The 17,241-nt window shown below is 42.1% G+C and overlaps 1 protein-coding gene across 2 annotated transcripts in view; it reads right to left on the bottom strand.

The window, feature by feature from the left end:
* The window catches only part of LOC136590990 (E3 ubiquitin-protein ligase HECW1-like), a 186,977-nt gene that overhangs the window by 11,822 nt on the left and 157,914 nt on the right, over positions 1–17,241 (bottom strand). For both annotated transcript variants that reach the window (XM_066588455.1, XM_066588456.1), the window contains 4 exons: positions 15,286–15,399; positions 11,489–11,641; positions 1,152–1,250; positions 750–879 (listed from right to left, as the gene is read on the bottom strand). In XM_066588455.1, the coding sequence (XP_066444552.1) occupies positions 750–879; positions 1,152–1,250; positions 11,489–11,641; positions 15,286–15,399 (496 nt within the window). The remainder of the gene's footprint in view (positions 1–749; positions 880–1,151; positions 1,251–11,488; positions 11,642–15,285; positions 15,400–17,241) is intronic.

Raw genomic sequence — 17,241 nt, forward strand, 5'->3', positions numbered from 1 at the left:
CATATTTTTCAGATTACAAATACATCTGACTATAAGACACAAGTATTTGTTTTCATTCTCTTTATTAGGGCTTATTCAGATGACCGTACGTGCAAAAACGCTCGTGGCGGCATAACGTATTTGCACATGAACAAGTTTGGATGAGGTTAATGTGTTTCTGAACATAGTACTGTACTTTTTGCTTATGCATAGGAACGAATCCGATGACATCAATGGGCTCTATCCTCTGCGCATTGCGCATGTATATTTTATGCATGCAAAAACATGTACCAATCTGGTGCCATGAAAAAGCCCTTAATGCCATGCTGCCTCTCCTGCCCAGCGCTGATTACACAGGTCAGTTCATGCTGCAGAATGATTCTGCAATTTTGTCTCATATCCTCCAAGCAACAACTACGGCGAAATAAAACTCTTTAGGCTTCATTCTAGCAAAACTGTCTAAGAGGAAGACCATCATTGATGCCCAGAGCAACCAATCACGGCACAGCGTTCACTTGAACAGGAAGCCAATATTTTTGGAAAGTCTTAGAAGGGTCATAAAGTGTCAGTTATATGCCTTTATGAGTTAATAAGACCACATGACCGCACGCAGACCATGCCTACAGGACCACAATGTGAACCCATAAGGACTCCCTATGCCCCCGTACAGGTTCCTTGCACACAACATTGGTAGCTAATATGCAACAAAATGTAGATTGATCTATATAAGTTCAACTATAGCTTTAGTTCTAACCTAATCTTCAACTAACCTGACCAAAAACTTCCTCATTTACTGTGAACGTTAGATCCAAAATGTCTGTGATGTCGTTGTCCTTCATCCACTGCAAACTTTGGTGGAATTCTTCATCCAAGTATTCAAGATCACTGAGATCACAGGGGCTAGAAAAACATTAGGAAAAGTGAGCAATGGGCTATGATTAACATGGGTTAGATCAATCATCCTAAAAATTGTATTGCATTAGACAAGTATCATAATCTGAACCACAGGCCAAGTAATCGGTGAGGTGTGCATGTTATTCCCAAAGAGACATTCAATCATTGGGTCCACTTAAATACCGTATATTCAGGAAAAGCATAATGAGCAATTCACTAGTAACACAATTAAATACACGGACGTATACAGAATTTCTAGACTGCCGGTCTGTACTCACAGTCGTAAAAGAGCTTTATAGAATGGCCGTGTGAAAAAGGCGTCCAGAAGATACTGGTGGATGAGGGCAAGGCCAAGGATACGACCACTGAAGCGGAACCTGGACAAAAGCAAATCTTTGTAAATGGATATTCATCTTCCATATTAGTTTAGAGAACTAAGAAGTGCAAGAAGATTATAATAAAGGAACGAGAAAAGGAATCACAGAAAAGTAAAGGGTCCAGAAAACACAAAATATTGAGCTGAGGATATAATTGAAATGTGGGGAGACTATATTCAATGCACAGAGCACACGTCCTGTTCACTAAGCCCAGTGAAGACCACTACTGTTATCTTTTTCTCATCCGGAATTACAAACACCTATGTCAAACTTGCCATACATAGCTCAATAATAAGGCTGAGAATCTAACTGTGCTGGAAGACATTTCAAGCATAATTGCTTTTTTGTCAGCTCTAGCATTTGGTGTCAAAAACAGTACACAGTCATGAGAAAAGCTAAGTACACCCTCTTTGAATCCTATGGTTTTATGTATCAGTACATAATAATTAAATCAGGTCCTTAAAACGTCTTAAAATTAGGTAACATAAAACCTTAGATGAAGAACAACACATTACAAATTACAAAAACGAAGCCAAAATGCAGAAGCAGTGTGTGAAAAAGTTTGCACACCCTTACTGTTTCCATAGGAATTAGGAGGATACATAGCAGCCAGGTGCTGCTAATTAAATACCATTTATTAATGAATTATCAGCAAGTGTGACCAGTTTGCTGGTCTGAGGCATTTAGGCAAATATTAACACAACACCAAGAATATGAGACATTAGCAATGATTTCAGAGAAGTATTTGTTGCTGTCCATCGATCTAGGAAGCATTATAAGGCCATTTCCAAAAATTTTAAGACCATCATTCTACAGTGAAAAAGATTACTGACAAGTAGAAAACATTCAAGACAGTTGACAATCTTCCAAGGAGTGGATGTTCCAGAAAAGTCACTTCAAGGTCAAACCATTCAGTGCTCAGAGGAACTGCAAAAAAACCCAAGAGTTACATCTCAGATTCTAAAAACCTCAATTTACTAAATGTTCATGTTTGCGGGAGTAAAATTAGAAAAGGACTGATCAAGTATGGCTTGTTTGGAAAGGTTGCCAGGAGAAGGCCTCTTTCTTCTAAAAAGAACATGGCAGCACAGCTAAAGTTGCATTTGAACAAATCACAAGACTTCTGGAACAACGGCTTTTAGACAGACAAGACCAAAGCGGAGATGTTTGGCCATAATGCCCAGCTGGGCATTATGGCCCAGCTCCATGTAACAATTGAAAACTAAACACAGCATATCCATACAAACACCTCATACCAACTGTCAAGCATGATGCTGGAGAGGGTGAGGATTTGGGTTTTTTTGCAGTCACAGCAGCTGGGCACCTTGCAGACATTGAGACAACCATGAACTCCTTTGTATACCAAAGTATTCCAGCGCCAAATGAAAAGTCATCTATCCAAATGCTAAAGCTTGGCCAAAACTGTGTCATGCAACAGGATAACGATCCCAAACACACCAGCAAATCTACATCAAAATAGCTGAGAAAGAAAAGAATCAAGGTGTTAGAATGGCCCAGTCAAAATCCAGACCTCAACCCAACTTTAATGCTGTGGAGGGACATTAAAAGAGTTGTGCATTAACAAATGCCAACATACCTCAATGAACAGAAGCAATGCTGTAAACTAGAGTGGGCCAAAATTCCTCCAGAACAATGTGAAAGACTGATAAGGTCATACAGGAAACAATTGCTTCAAATTGCTGCTAAAGGTGGTTCTACAAGCTATTGATTTATGGGATGTGCTTAATTTTTCACACACTGCTTCTGCATCTTGGCCTAGTTTATGTTAAATAAATAATGAGATGGTGTAATTTATCATATGTTGGATGCCTAAAGGCCCATTTACACGAAGCGATGATCGCTCAAAAATCGCTCAAAAGCAATCTTTTGAGCAATAATCATTGTGTCTAAACCGCGGCCATTGTGCACTTTTCATGCACTGCTAGTTGATCGTTAAATTCAAGCCAGTCTAAAAATAATCATGTGGTCTTATCAGGACCGCACACTGAGTTCTCCACGGGTAATGCTGATAGCATTGTTTCAGCTATTTAACCCATTGGAGAACAAAGGAGCTGAATGGAGATAAAGAGACCTCCAGCTAGTAACTACATTCAGCTAAAGGCTTCATTTGCACACTGAGTAGCTACTTAATAATTTATGCAAAATGATTGCTCAAAGTTGTCATTCAAACTGTCGTTTGAGCTATTTTTGAGCGATCATCGCTCTGTGTAAATGGGCCTCTAGTCCTGTCCAGTCTGTTTACCCTCCATCCAACAGGTTGTCGGACACCTCAACCATGCCCTGTTAGATAGGTTGTCGAATGCCTGTGATGTGGCAGCAGACTCCTGTGAGCTATGTATCTATGGCTTTTCTGTTTGGGGTTCATTCACCTTTGCCTAATTCTGTTAGTGTTTCCATCTGCTATATATTCTGCCCTAGCCTCTATCCAGGGACAGATCTAGTCCCCTGGGTTCAAGATGTGGAAATCTACCTACTTTTAGGCAGTCAGACAAGCCAAAGTTGGTTAGGGATAGCGTTCCAACTCCTGTATTTCGTTACAGTTTTTGACCCCTTCTGTGCTTCCTACGTTTTGGTGATATACATTGGTGCATTGTTTGGCGTGTCTGTGAGGTCTGCTTTAGGCAGAGGCAGCTCTCTCACTATGCACAGTGAGAGAGCTGCCAGTCATTGTCTGGGGTCGGGGTAGGTGAGGCTAGCCTGCAGCTTCTGAATATGCAGGACTACTTCTGTGTCTGGCTGCTACTAATAAAAATTAAGTTTCTCCCAAACTACTGCACAGATACACACAGCAGACATATTACTGTAATCAGTGTGACAGACACTACCTTGTGGTGCCCTCAGTGAGGGCTGCAAAATCATGGTGGCAGAGTATCTTTAAGAAGCTTCCTCTACTACACTGTATGCAATATAGAGTATTGTAACACAGCAGGCTTTTACAATGTAACGTCAAATATATGCAATAGTTTTATAACAGATGAGCTGTCAACATTACTTGTAAAATGTGCTTCAATAGCAGCGAATCTCATAAAGTAAACTACCTGAAAAATACCATCAAATGGTCACTTATTTTAATAACATGTCCATGAAAAGCAGCCAGTATTTCTGCAAAGTCTTGGAAGGATCATAAAGTGCCAATTATGTGCTTTTGTGACTTAATGAGCCAAGCTGGCTTTCCATATGTTAAAATAGGAAAGATTTATGACTTAAAGGTCAATGTTCTACCTGTCAAGCCATTCTCCGGACCCCAGCACATAAACCGTACTGTAGACCCTGCCACACCAGGTATTGATATATGGGCTTTGGGGCAATTAAATCTCCTATGTTTGCTTTGTCAGATGACCACAAATGGACACACTGGTTTAATTATTGGATATGAGAATGTCAGGTGAATAGAGCAATCCTGGAAACAGAAGATCTATGGTGAGCGCCGTCTCAGCCAACACTGGCTGCATTATGCTTCTCCCGCAGCGTACATGGTTGGAAACTAAAGTCACGGGTCCTGCCAGAGAAAACGAGTGCGCTGGAAGGTCTTCAATCATAAAATGACATACAGATGCTGATATTATGTGGCTACAGATATATGTGGGCAGTAAAATCTGAACTGACATTATTGTATTGAAATGGGTCAGAAACGCTCTTTTCTCCTTAGGGAGAGCAACTATATACTATAAACTAAGTGAGGAGACTTAAATGGCCACGCACGCTCCTCTGGGTAATATGCAAATAAGGGAGATGGAATAAATCCTCCACAGTGCCACCTATTGAAAGGCAGCATTTTGATTCCTAGTCATTGTAACAAGACTTGTATAAAAAGTCCCACTTTGACTCGAAGGAATGCTGCCTTTCAATAGGTGGCACTGTGGAGGATTTATTCCATCTCCCTTATTTGTATTGAAATGCTAACAGAAGCCTCCAACTTTAACATTGGCTATATAATGTAAAATCTAGCTTAGTTGTCTTTTTAATTACTTTTCGGACAGGAAGTGGGGGCACAAAATAAGATTTCCCTGCTGTTTCTGTAATGAATAGTGGGAAAGCTCCTGCCCATAAAGTGAGAGAACTAATATAATATAAGGGTAGGTGCAATTCCTTTTAGGTGTTGCAGTGTGCAAGCCATGATTGGGAAGTGGAACAGGGGTGGCGTCTTTACGTCAGCTTGGTCTACGTCATCGCACCTTGTGGCACTGTTGACTGCCTCTTTCCTGCCACAGAAGGTCTTTTAGGTGTCGTCTGTCAGAAATCCCCCTTCTGTCATTGCAGAGGTTCCTTCAGGAGTCGTCTCTCAGGGATTCCTTGGTGTATTCTATCATTGAAGAGTTGTCTGTCTGTGTGGACTGATTGGCTGACAGGAAGGCGTTTCCCCTAGCCGGCTAATAAGCCATAACTGCTGTGTATTTATTCTGTTCACGCCCTCACATGGGTGCTGGTTATTTTGTTGTGTACATGCATGCTGTTTGGATGTTTGTCTGTCCAATTGAGTTGGTGTTCAGTCAGACGGGTGATGTCTGACTGCTGGTGTTATCTAAGCCCTCTCGGATGCCTGAGTTTTATCTTGTTTGCTCCACCCGTCCAATGGTGGTCGGATTCTTGACTCTAGTTCCACCTGTTCTTTCTGATGGTGGTCAGGTATGTGAGTACATGTCCTGAGTTCCCTCCACATGTTGGCATGCAGACCCCTGAACCATGTCCTGTTTGTTGTGTCTGGTGTGGCTATGGACTCCTGTCTGTTTGTGCTGTTGACATTTCCATCTGCTGTATGTCCCCCTCTATCCTCTATCTAAGGACAGGCTAGGTTCCATAGGTACGAGATGTGAGGCCATCCTTATCAGGAAGATCACCCTACTATTAGGCAGTGTTCTCCAAGCCAATGTTGGTAAGGCATAGCATTCCTATTCCTGTCTTTTGTTGTACCCTTTGTTTTAGTGTTGTCATATATGTATATGTTGGTCCATTGTGGACATTATCGCATCAGTGGTATGACATGTTGGTGTCATTCATGGAGGGCATTCTGGTTGCGCCTGCATGAACGTAGCATTTAGTTTATTGGGCAGGAATAGAGTTCGGAGTACTGCTGTTTGTACTAGTCATTTAGTTAGATGCTTATTCCACTTCCTCTAAACGGATTTATTTATATGTAGGTTAGTAAGTTAGGTGACATCATCGGTATCAGTAGGACACTCATGTTTTACTTGGGAAGTTGAGTGTTAAATTACAACAGTGTTATGTGTCACCAAAAAATCCTTCTGCATTATCATAGACTAACTAATGACTTCAACAGTTCTAACCCCTGAGAATAATGGAACTGAAAACTGAAATGATATTACTGCGGGGATCGGGGATGTATGAATATAGGATCTTGTATTATTTTTTAATATGGGCAGCTTATTTAACCCCTTAAGGACCAAGCACAATCAATTTACGGCACCTGGCCCTGGGCATTATTCCCAGCCAATAGCAAAAGTACTGCGTGGGATTAAGGCTTTCCTCACACTGACGTTTTTACAGCGTTCAGCGCTGCCTTTTCAGGGTTGCGCTACACACTGTACAACGCTCCCATTCATTTCAATGGGGCTGTTCACACTAGTATCAAAATGCAGCGTCTTCAACGCTGCGCTTTGACAGCGATGCATGTGCCATCTTTGGCCGTTTTCAGCCCTGCGTCGCCCATTGAAATGAATAGGCAGCGTTAATAGTGCTGCTGAAAATGCGGCACAACTTGGTGCTGCGTTTTGGGCAGCACTAAACGTAGCGCTAGATGCACCACCAAAAAAATCAAAAAAGTTATACTCACCTAGCTGCCGCCTTTGGGTCCCTGGCGCTGCTTCCTGGGGCTTCGGGCACTTGTCAGAGTATCTTTTGAAGACCCCGCCTCCAGCAAGAGATTGTGCTAATTGGCTAATCCAACGCCAATCACAGCCAGCACTGGATGCACCAATCACAGCCATTCAATGAATGAATGGCTCACGGCTCAGCCAATCAGAGAAATCTCTTGCTGTAGGCATGGTCTTGAAACCCCATTACCAGCAAGAGACGCTCTGCAGGCACAGACAAGTGCCTGGAAGCCTGCAGGGATGGTGGACGGCGTCTACTAGGTGAGTATTTGATTTTTTTTCTCAGCTTTCTTGGCTGCATTTTGACGCTTGTGTGAACAGCCCCATTGAAAAAAAGGTGATGCACCTTCTTTCTCTGCTCCCTCCAATAGAACTCTGTTTATGTTCTCTGCTGATATACAAGCTTTCACACCAGCAGCAGTATATCCTCTGTAGAATATCTGACCCTAACAACAGACCTAATGTTATATAGGCATATAAACATGATACCGCTTCACTTTCCTGTGCTCAACTGTAAAATGGCTGCTGGTAACACAGTGCCTATGTCATATACGGCTAGGTCATGTAATGTAGGCGTCCAATGAAACTGCTGCTCATATGGAAGATGGAGGACACATTTGGTGACATCAGCAAGGCACCCTGGTTACTGATTGGCTGCATGCTAACCCTTGCAGCAAGCAATATGAAAATTTCTATTTTCCCCCAAAATTGTTTTGGACCTACCCAATTCAATTTTGCTAAAATCTCGTAAATTTTGTTTCTCAGTCGAGTGAGGGGTAGATTGAGTAGGCATCTGTCTAGGGCACCATTAACCCCTTGAGTGGTGGGTTTCCTACCACCCTGTCGTGCCCACCAGGGCAGGTTTTTTAAAATGGTCTAATCATTGAATTTCAACTAATTTTGCAGTTGCGTCTCAAGAGCCATAACTTTTTCATTTTTCCATTGACATGGCCATATGAGGGCTTGTTTTTTGTGGGACAAGTTGTGATTTTTTTAAACAGGAGGGAGGAAAAAAAGAAATGGGGAAAAAAGAAAAAAGGGGCCATGTCATTAAGGGGTTAAATAATGTATTAACTTCCTTCTCTGGGTCATTACGATGCATGGATATCACATGTATGATTGTATTTTTGATTTTTTACAAAGTAAAGGGAGACAAGTGTTTTTATAATTTTTTTTATCATTTTTTACTTTTTTTTTTTTATTTTAATTTTTTTTTTTGTCCCTTTAGGGGACTTCCACAGGGACCCATCAGGACCCCCTGATCACATTCCGGAGGTCCGATGGTGACAGCCCTTTACATGCTGCAGTGACAGCCCTTTACATGCTGCAGTCACATAGACTGCCGCATGTAAAGGGTTAACACAGCAGAGATCGGAGGTTTTCTCTGATCTCTGCTGTAAAAGCAGGTACCTAGCTGTCCTCTCACAGCCAAGCACCAAGCTCTCCCTGCCACAGAGACCATCGGCTTGCTTCTGACAAGCCGATGGTCTCTATGGCAACCTGTAAACAAAGCAGGAGATTGCCGGCATATCGGCAATATCTTCTGCTGGTTTTTTAAAGCCCTTGTTTTGTTCTCTGTGGGACTGTGCAGGCAGAGCACAATGTCACAGCTCCCATAGTGATACATAGCCCGGAAATCTTCCGGGCTATGTCGCTATGAGCAGTGGAGCTCGTCCCGGAAAATTTCCGGGCGTGCCACTCAGGGGGTTAAGGTATAAGAAAAACAAAAAGCAATGTTCTACCTTTATATCTCTTTGTGCAACCAGCTGGATATCATGCCCAAGTGACTGAGTGCTTTAGATTCTAGGGTCGAATAAGCAATTCCCTTTAATTTAATGAATGATTATTAATCTCATTGCCTTCATGCTGTGCTTCAGGGATTCAGTTTGGGGCAGGAGCATTCTAAATCACCTGTATTGGGCATCCAGTAAGCGTCTCTTGCCCACTCTGTTCCTAAATGTATATTTTTTGCCCAAAAGGTGCATGAAAATCTCATAAAAACTGCAACGATAAACAATTCAATATGTTTCTGCGGACTGCAACAGGGTTTAAATTAGTTATTGAGCTGCAAAAAGCTCTGTTAAAAGACATATTATGTAATTATTTATCTCAGGCTAACATCTAAAAGTTGTAACCATTAAAGGACCACTTCGCTGAAAAAACATTTTCCATCCCTCCCTTCCTCACCTGATTGCCTGTCACACTCTGGAGGTCTCCTGTGTATTCCAGCCACTTCCATGCAGTGCAGCCCTCTGTCTGATGCTTATCAGGCACCATCTTGAGGCTAAGATTTTTTATTTTCATTTTTACATCTATCCTAAAATGGCTAGACTATCTTTGCCTGCTTGGGGGACAGCTTTATCATCATTACCTTCAATATTCACCTAAATGAGCTACGGACCATAAGTATACAGTTATGAGGTTGAGCTATGATCTCCTTTATTATAACTGTGTGGCAGGAACTGTATGATCATCATCGGTGACTGTGACAAGAGTTCTGTGTCCCCTTCTAAGCAGTTTCTGTGGTAGATCCATGTAACAAACAGAGAATCTGACTAGAAAATGAATGGATAACCCCAAGTAGAACTGAGCTGGTTAAAACTGAGATCACATGATCATCTGAGGAGAAATGACTGAAAGTTTCAGATAGAAAGAAATAACTAACCAAGGTAACACTAGCCCACTTATATATATTAGGGGATAGCTGCATAATATCACGATCATCATCACTAACTGTGTCTGTGTCCCCTTCTAGGCAGCTTCTGTGGTAGAGACAGTGACGGTTGCCTTCATTCCACAGGCAAAAATCCTGGTGGTCCCGGGGTCGGTCGAAGGGTCAGGCACAGCAGCCGGGTCCCCTGAATTTAAATTTTTTAGTGTATTTAATGAAATTAAAAAATGACTATACTTACCTCCTCTGTCACTGCGCAGCTGCTGTCCCCTGCTGACTTCCCCATTGTGCGATTGTGTGACACATACATGATCGCTGCTAACATTCCCATGTGAATCATATGCGCTTGTCACATGATTGCTCAATGAGGAAGTCAGCAAGGGGGCAGCAGACACACAGTGACAAAGGAGGTGAGTATAGTCACTTATTTATGGCTAAGGACTAAAGGGGTCACTATTAACAATTAAGGGCAAAAGGAGGCATTATTACTAACTGGGGCAAAAGGGGCCAATTTTACTGACTGGGGCAAAAGGGGGCATTATTACTTAATGGGGGAAAAATGGACCATTATTCACCGACTGAAAGCAAAAGAGGCCATTACTATTGAATATTGAGAAAAGGGGTATTACCTACTGGAAGCAAAGGGAGGTATTATTACTGAGTGAGGGCATAAAGAAGGCATTATTGCTAAGTGGGGACACTTTTACTGTGTAAGGGTCAGTATAAGCAGCACTTACTGTGTGGGGCCAACAAGGAACACAAAAGGAGAGATATTATTACTGTATGGGGCACCACAGGTGGCATTATTATTTCTATATTTCGAACTATAGAAGTGTGGTTTGTTTAGAGGTGTGGATAACATAGGGATGGTGCTAGAAAAGCAAGCTGCCAAAGATGCCTGTGTGTCAAATTCTGCAGAGATAAGTTGGAGCTGGAAGAAGTCATCATGGCGCTCTGGGATGGATGCAAAAGAAAAGGAAAAGTGAACGACTCCAATCAGAGAGGATGTCACCTGTGACCACTGAATACAATGGTACTGTAATCACCTAAACAGTCTGCAGGGTGCCCGTGTAGAGCTGGTATCTCCCACTATATGATCACGGTATGTGATTACTATTGGTCTTTGCATAGTATTTTTTTGCAGAAAATTAGCTAGCTATGCACGCCTCATAAGATTCTCCCCTTTATCCACCTACATGGCTGCAGATGGCGATTTGCTGACGTCTGCCGATTTGCTTTTGCCACACTTGCTGCTGCTTTGGGCCCACCTACAACAATAGGTCACTTTGTAATTTTTTTTCAAGGCCCACTTTGGGTTCTCAATCTGCCTCTGGGTAGCGATAATGTAATAGCATCACACAAACTATGAATTTGATTAAAAAAGAATATATAACCCTAAGCAAAACTGAGCTGTTCAGAATTGAGATCACGTGAATGACCGTTTGAGAAAAAAGAGACCAGGAGATTCAGACAGAAAAAAAATAGCCAACTAACCAAGCTAACACTAGCTCATTTATATAGGCTGGAGGGATAGCAATATAATGAATGAATGAAAAAAAAATCACCGGAATGGACCTTTAATGATAAGCTTGGTATGGCTACCTAGAATGTCTGATAAGTCTTCTCCTCTCAGGACCTTTTATTGCTGGACGAAGGATGACAAGTGACAAATTTGTTATTAGTAGAGGAACAATTGGCTTCAAGAAAATACTCACCATTCAAGATGGTTTTCTACAAATGCAGACATTGGGCTGATCTGTACCGTGTAAGTGTCATTTGCTGAATACTCAAATAGGCCATAATACGGATTGAAGAGCTCTTGGGAAAGAAGGAAGAAAAACTCTCTTGATGGTCCACTGTAGTCTAACCTGCAATAAAGGAAACAGCATCCTCTTATCTTTAATGAACCTACAGCTCAATGCCAATGGTGACTTTCTATTACTTTTTGGTATGTCATTTCATGTCATTGTAACGGTACACACACCTTGTCTTTTATTATAATATAGGACACTTTAAGTTTATGAACTTATCGGTTTTGTTACATTATGTTGTATATTTAGATTTTAAGGCAGAAACTCTGAAACATGCATGGCTACCCTATAGATGCCTATGTGCGACTCAACAATACAGTAAGTTCTGTTGGCAAGTGATACATTCCACATACATAATACACACTGTCCATACAGCACTGGTCTCTCAGATCTATAGATGATCACATACTGTTAATCTCGACAACCGTATGATCTAGTTTAGTAGTACCCAAGTGGTAGCTAATAGAAGGGGCAGACTAATGTCTACTGTGTGGCTCAGATAAAGGTAGCCACGTAAGAGTGCAGTTGACTTTCCTGAAATAATGATCAGGCAGTAGGCTGAAAACAGACGAGCTGTTATCTCTGTCACATTGAGCAAAGGCCCATTTACATTGAAAGAGGATAGCTCAAAATTCACTCAAACAGCAGTTTGAGTGACAGCTTTGACCGATCACTTTGCATAAGCTATTAGGTAGCTAATTAGCTACTTAAGAGTTTATTAGCGTGCAAATAAATGCTCCAGCTGTATGCAGATGACGGCAGGAGTGCTGTTATCTGCAAACAGCTGCTTTGTTCTCAGAGCTGTCAGCTGTATCCTGCTCAGAACTCTGAGCGGGATACCAGCTGGAAGAATACAATCAGCGGTATCCCGCTGAGAACTCAGAGTGCGGCGCTGATAAGGCTCATAGCTGACCTTAAAGGGGTTGTCCCGCGGCCAAAACGAAAAAATTTTCACACCCCAGTCCCCCATGTTAAGCAAGCATCACAAACTACCCCAGTAAATCGTTTTTTTAGAGCGTTTCTACTCACCATGAAGCTGTTTCATGAAGTTATAAAAATCTTCTTCCAAGATGGCCGCCGTCATTTCCCAAGGTGCACCGCTGGTCTTCTCCCATGCTGCACTGCGGGTCTTCTCCCATGGTGCACCGTGGATGTTCTTCTCCAGTCTGAGCAACACTGCCGATTACAGCCACCTTATTGGCTGATCGGCACCACGTGACGGGGGCGGGGCTACGTGATGACGCTGAGAAGGGGGAGTAGCCAGGACGCAGCTCGTGAGCCAGGACCATTCAGAAGAGGATTCCTCTCTGCGCAAGCGCGACTGTTGCGGCGACCAGAGAAGTTTGGTAGTTGCCATGGAGACGGGGACGCCAGCACCGGAGGGGGTAAGTGTATAACTTCTGTATGGCCAATATTTAATGCATGATGTACATTACAAAGTGCATTCATATGGCCATACAGAAGTGCATAACTGCACTTGCTTCTGCGGGACAACCCCTTTAAGCTTGGGATGAACAAATAGTGCATGAAAAGCACACGATGGGCGCACATTTACACACAACGATCATCACTCAAGAGATGGCTTTTGAGTGAATTTTGAGCGACAATTGTTGTGTCTAAATGGGCCTTCAGTAGTAGGAGCACTATGGCATCTGAATACACTTTATGCACCCAGATAGAAATGTTGGATTGCAGCAAAACTCCGCATGCAGTTATGTCTAAGGCAGTTACGTAACTGATTACAGTTGTAGTCCGATCAGACACTGGATCTTGCCATTAGAAGCCGTAAAAGTGCTTCCTTCATTGCCCTATAAAGAGATTCCCAGAGGCTAATTTTGTGTAGTGCACCTCTTGTTGAGAGATCGTTGACCGCTAGTCATGCTTCTACAATGCACTCGAAAACATTTTGCCAGTTAACAGACTTTGATATTTCATTTGAAAGAGAGAAGCAGGATGGTTGTTTTGACAAATTGCCCGCCATCTAGGTTGTTCTGACCAAGCTGTTAGGAGGTGTTGGGACCAGTGACTACACGAGGGCACGCACACATGCAGAACAGGCTCCGGACGGCCTAAGCAGACCACCAGTAGAGAGAATCCTCTGATCCACCGGCAAGCATGAGCAGATCCAACAATTTTGTTGTCCACCACCCAGATAAAGATGGGACAGACCTTCATCACAGAACCCTGTCTCTGCCAGGACTATTTCCATGTGCCTAGCAGAAGGAAATTTGGTGTCACAGTGACCATCACATCTCCCACCATTATTACCTCAACACAGTCACCTTAGTTTGCAGCGGTGTCATGGATGAGAAACCGGGACTGCTACACAGTACAACCGTTTAGTGTATGGGAGCTGATGACAGTCGTGTAAGAGTATGGAGACTTTGTGGTGAGCGCCTCAATCCTGCCTTTACTCAGGAGCGGCACACTGCCCCCACTGCTGGTGTGATGATCTAGGAAGCCATCGCATAAGACAGTCGGTCACCCCTAGTAGTGATACAGTATGTACCAGAAATCCTGCGGCCTCATGTGTTCCTCTCATGGCAGGGCTTCCAATAGGCATTTTTGATCAGGATAATGAACATTTGCACTAAGCAATGGGGTCACAGGAATGCCTCCACAACATTGCCACTCTTACACGGCCTGCCCGGCTGGCATATTTATCGTTCATTGAGCTTCTTTGGAACCATCTGGAATGCCAGCTTTGGCAGTCTGTGAGTGTGCAGGATATAGATTTCCAGTTGCAACATCTCTGGGCAAATGTGCTGCAGGATATAATAAGGAGCCTGTATGCGTGACTACATCTCATCATGTGTCCAGGCTAGAGGCGGCACAACAGGGTACTAGAGCCTCCTTTGAATTGTACAGTTTTCCCCAATAAACCTATCCTTTTGCTCTGATATTGTAATCACTTACATATATTATTACATTCCTACATATAAAGTTTCATTCAATTCCAACAACGTCTTTTTGTTGCGTTATTTTTTTGGTCAACGAGTGTTTTTTGGCAATATTCAAACCAGGTTTTGGCTACTGAAAATGGGAAATGTGTTCTTTCTCATCTGCTGAGATTATTGGCAGAAAAGAAGGGAACTCAGACCACAAATAAAGCAATGTAAGTGAGCCCTAAACTTGTATGGTCCTATGCATTATGCTGTTCTGGCCCTGGCTGAACATGAAGTGCAGCCCTCTTATTGAAATAAAGGGCCACGTGTGTCAGGTTGATGGCTACTGGCATAGATGATATTTTTATACCCTAAACCTCATCCAACATCAGAACAGTTGGTAGGGACACGGATCCATGCATTTCAAAGTCTCACAGTAACATAATACATGAAATGTACATCTGAACATTTTTAATTGAATTTAACCCTTTTCAATCCAATTTGTATCCTGGTTTTCCTAGGGGGCTTACTTTTGTTCTGCCTTTATACAACGGCGCTATCTGCTGGCTAAAGCCAGTACTGCATGAGGTGACACTTTGGATAGGCTCTAACAGCAGAGAGGCTGGCAATATACAGTAAGAGAACCCCGACAGATGTCTTCCAACATCGGAGCTGTACAGCCTTAAACCCTAATGTCTTCAGAGGTCAGACAGTGGATTGGAAAGGGTTAATATAAAGTGTTGCCCTTCTATGCTTTGCACTTTATACTATACATTATGCTTACATTCTATTGGTTTCATAGCTCTCTGCACTTACCCTTCTTCCCCTACAAATGTGATGTATAGTTTGTTCCTTTGAAGCTCTTTGCGTGAGTATGCCATTACTTGGTTAAATGTGCCTTCCAGAAGATGATCACGCCGTATAATAAGCCTATAGAAAGTGCAAAGAATAACAATTACTTTTAGCAATTTCTGAACTGTGGAGCAAAACAATATCCTGCAAGAACATATGAATATTATTATGAAAAACAATACAAATAACTTCCAAAAGATCATGAATATTAGAAGAAAAATACTAATAACCTACATCGGTGCAGGAAACATAGAATGGACACGCCGAGGGAACATCCAATTCCAGGAGCCCATAAAAGAATGTAAAGGTCTGTTCTGAAATGTTACATAGTAAAGTGTATAAATCTGAAAAAAGACACATCCATCCAGTTCAACCTACCATCCCCCATGTTGATTCAGAGGAAGGCAAAAACCTATTGAGGTAGAAGTCAATTTTCCTCATTTTAGGAAAAAAATTCCTTCCTGGCTCTAATCTGGCAATCAAAATAATCCCCGGATCACCAACCAATAAGTAATCAGTGATCTAACGTAATATTGTATCGCTCAACAAAGGCACCCAGGCCCCTCTTGTACTCGTTTATCAAGTTCCCTATCACCATGTCCTCAGGCAGAGAGTTCCACAGTCCCACTGCTCTTACTGTAAAGAACCCCCTTATATGTCGGTATAGAAACATTCTTTCCTCTAGACATAGAGAATGCCCCCTTATTACAGTCACAGTCCTGGATATAAATAGATGATGCGAGAGATCTCTGTATTGTTCCCTGATATATCTATACATAGTTATTAGAGCGCCCCCTTGTTACAGTCCTTAGTATAAATAGATGATGGGAGAGATCTCTGTATTGTCCCCTGATATATCTATATATAGTTATTAGAGCGCCCCCTTGTTACAGTCCTGGGTATAAATAGATGATGGGAGAGATCTCTGTATTGTCCCCTGATATATCTATATATAATTATTAGAGCGCCCCCTTGTTACAGTCCTGGGTATAAATAGATGATGGGAGAGATCTCTGTATTGTCCCCTGATATATCTATATATAATTATTAGAGCGCCCCCTTGTTACAGTCCTGGGTATAAATAGATGATGGGAGAGATCTCTGTATTGTCCTCTGATAGATCTATACATAGTTATTAGAGCGCCCCCTTGTTACAGTCCTGGGTATAAATAGATGATGGGAGAGATCTCTGTATTGTCCCCTGATATATCTATATATAGTTATTAGAGCGCCCCCTTGTTACAGTCCTGGGTATAAATAGATGATGGGAGAGATCTCTGTACTGACCCCTGATATATCTATACATAGTTATTAGAGCGCCCCCTTGTTACAGTCCTGGGTATAAACAGATGATGAGAGAGATCTCTGTATTGTCCCCTGATATATTTATACATAGTCATTAGCGCGCCCAATTTTGATAACCTCTCTGGGACCAATATGCTTGTAAAATTGTGATCTTCACATCACTAAACATGCATCGCATGTGCATGAAACTCACATGTACATATGAGTGCAATGCAAGTGTAATAACAATTTTTTTTCTCATCCATTGTTTCCAATGGGTGAGACTTCTGTGCACTCGCAGAAAAAAAAAAATCACATGAAAACAATGGGGTGTATTGCAGTGTGAGAAGCTCGCTCGTGTGGATGCACCCATAGTCACACACGTGAGTTGCTTGTACTGTAAAATGACAAAACTTGCATTGAAATAGACTCCATTGTTTTTAATGGTTATATTTACATGTACGATTTTTTTTCTCGAGGCGATGCTGCAAGATAGCAAAAGCGCAGCATGTTCCATTTTTCTGCATGTCTGAAAAAATCTCACCTGTTGTTTACAATCAGTGAGAAATTATGAATTTCCATGTGAGTGCAATGTGATTTTTAATTTTTCCTATTAAAAACACGTGATTTTCATGC

Source organism: Eleutherodactylus coqui, unplaced genomic scaffold (genome assembly GCF_035609145.1).
Source record: "Eleutherodactylus coqui strain aEleCoq1 unplaced genomic scaffold, aEleCoq1.hap1 HAP1_SCAFFOLD_26, whole genome shotgun sequence".
Classification (NCBI taxonomy): domain Eukaryota; kingdom Metazoa; phylum Chordata; class Amphibia; order Anura; family Eleutherodactylidae; genus Eleutherodactylus; species Eleutherodactylus coqui.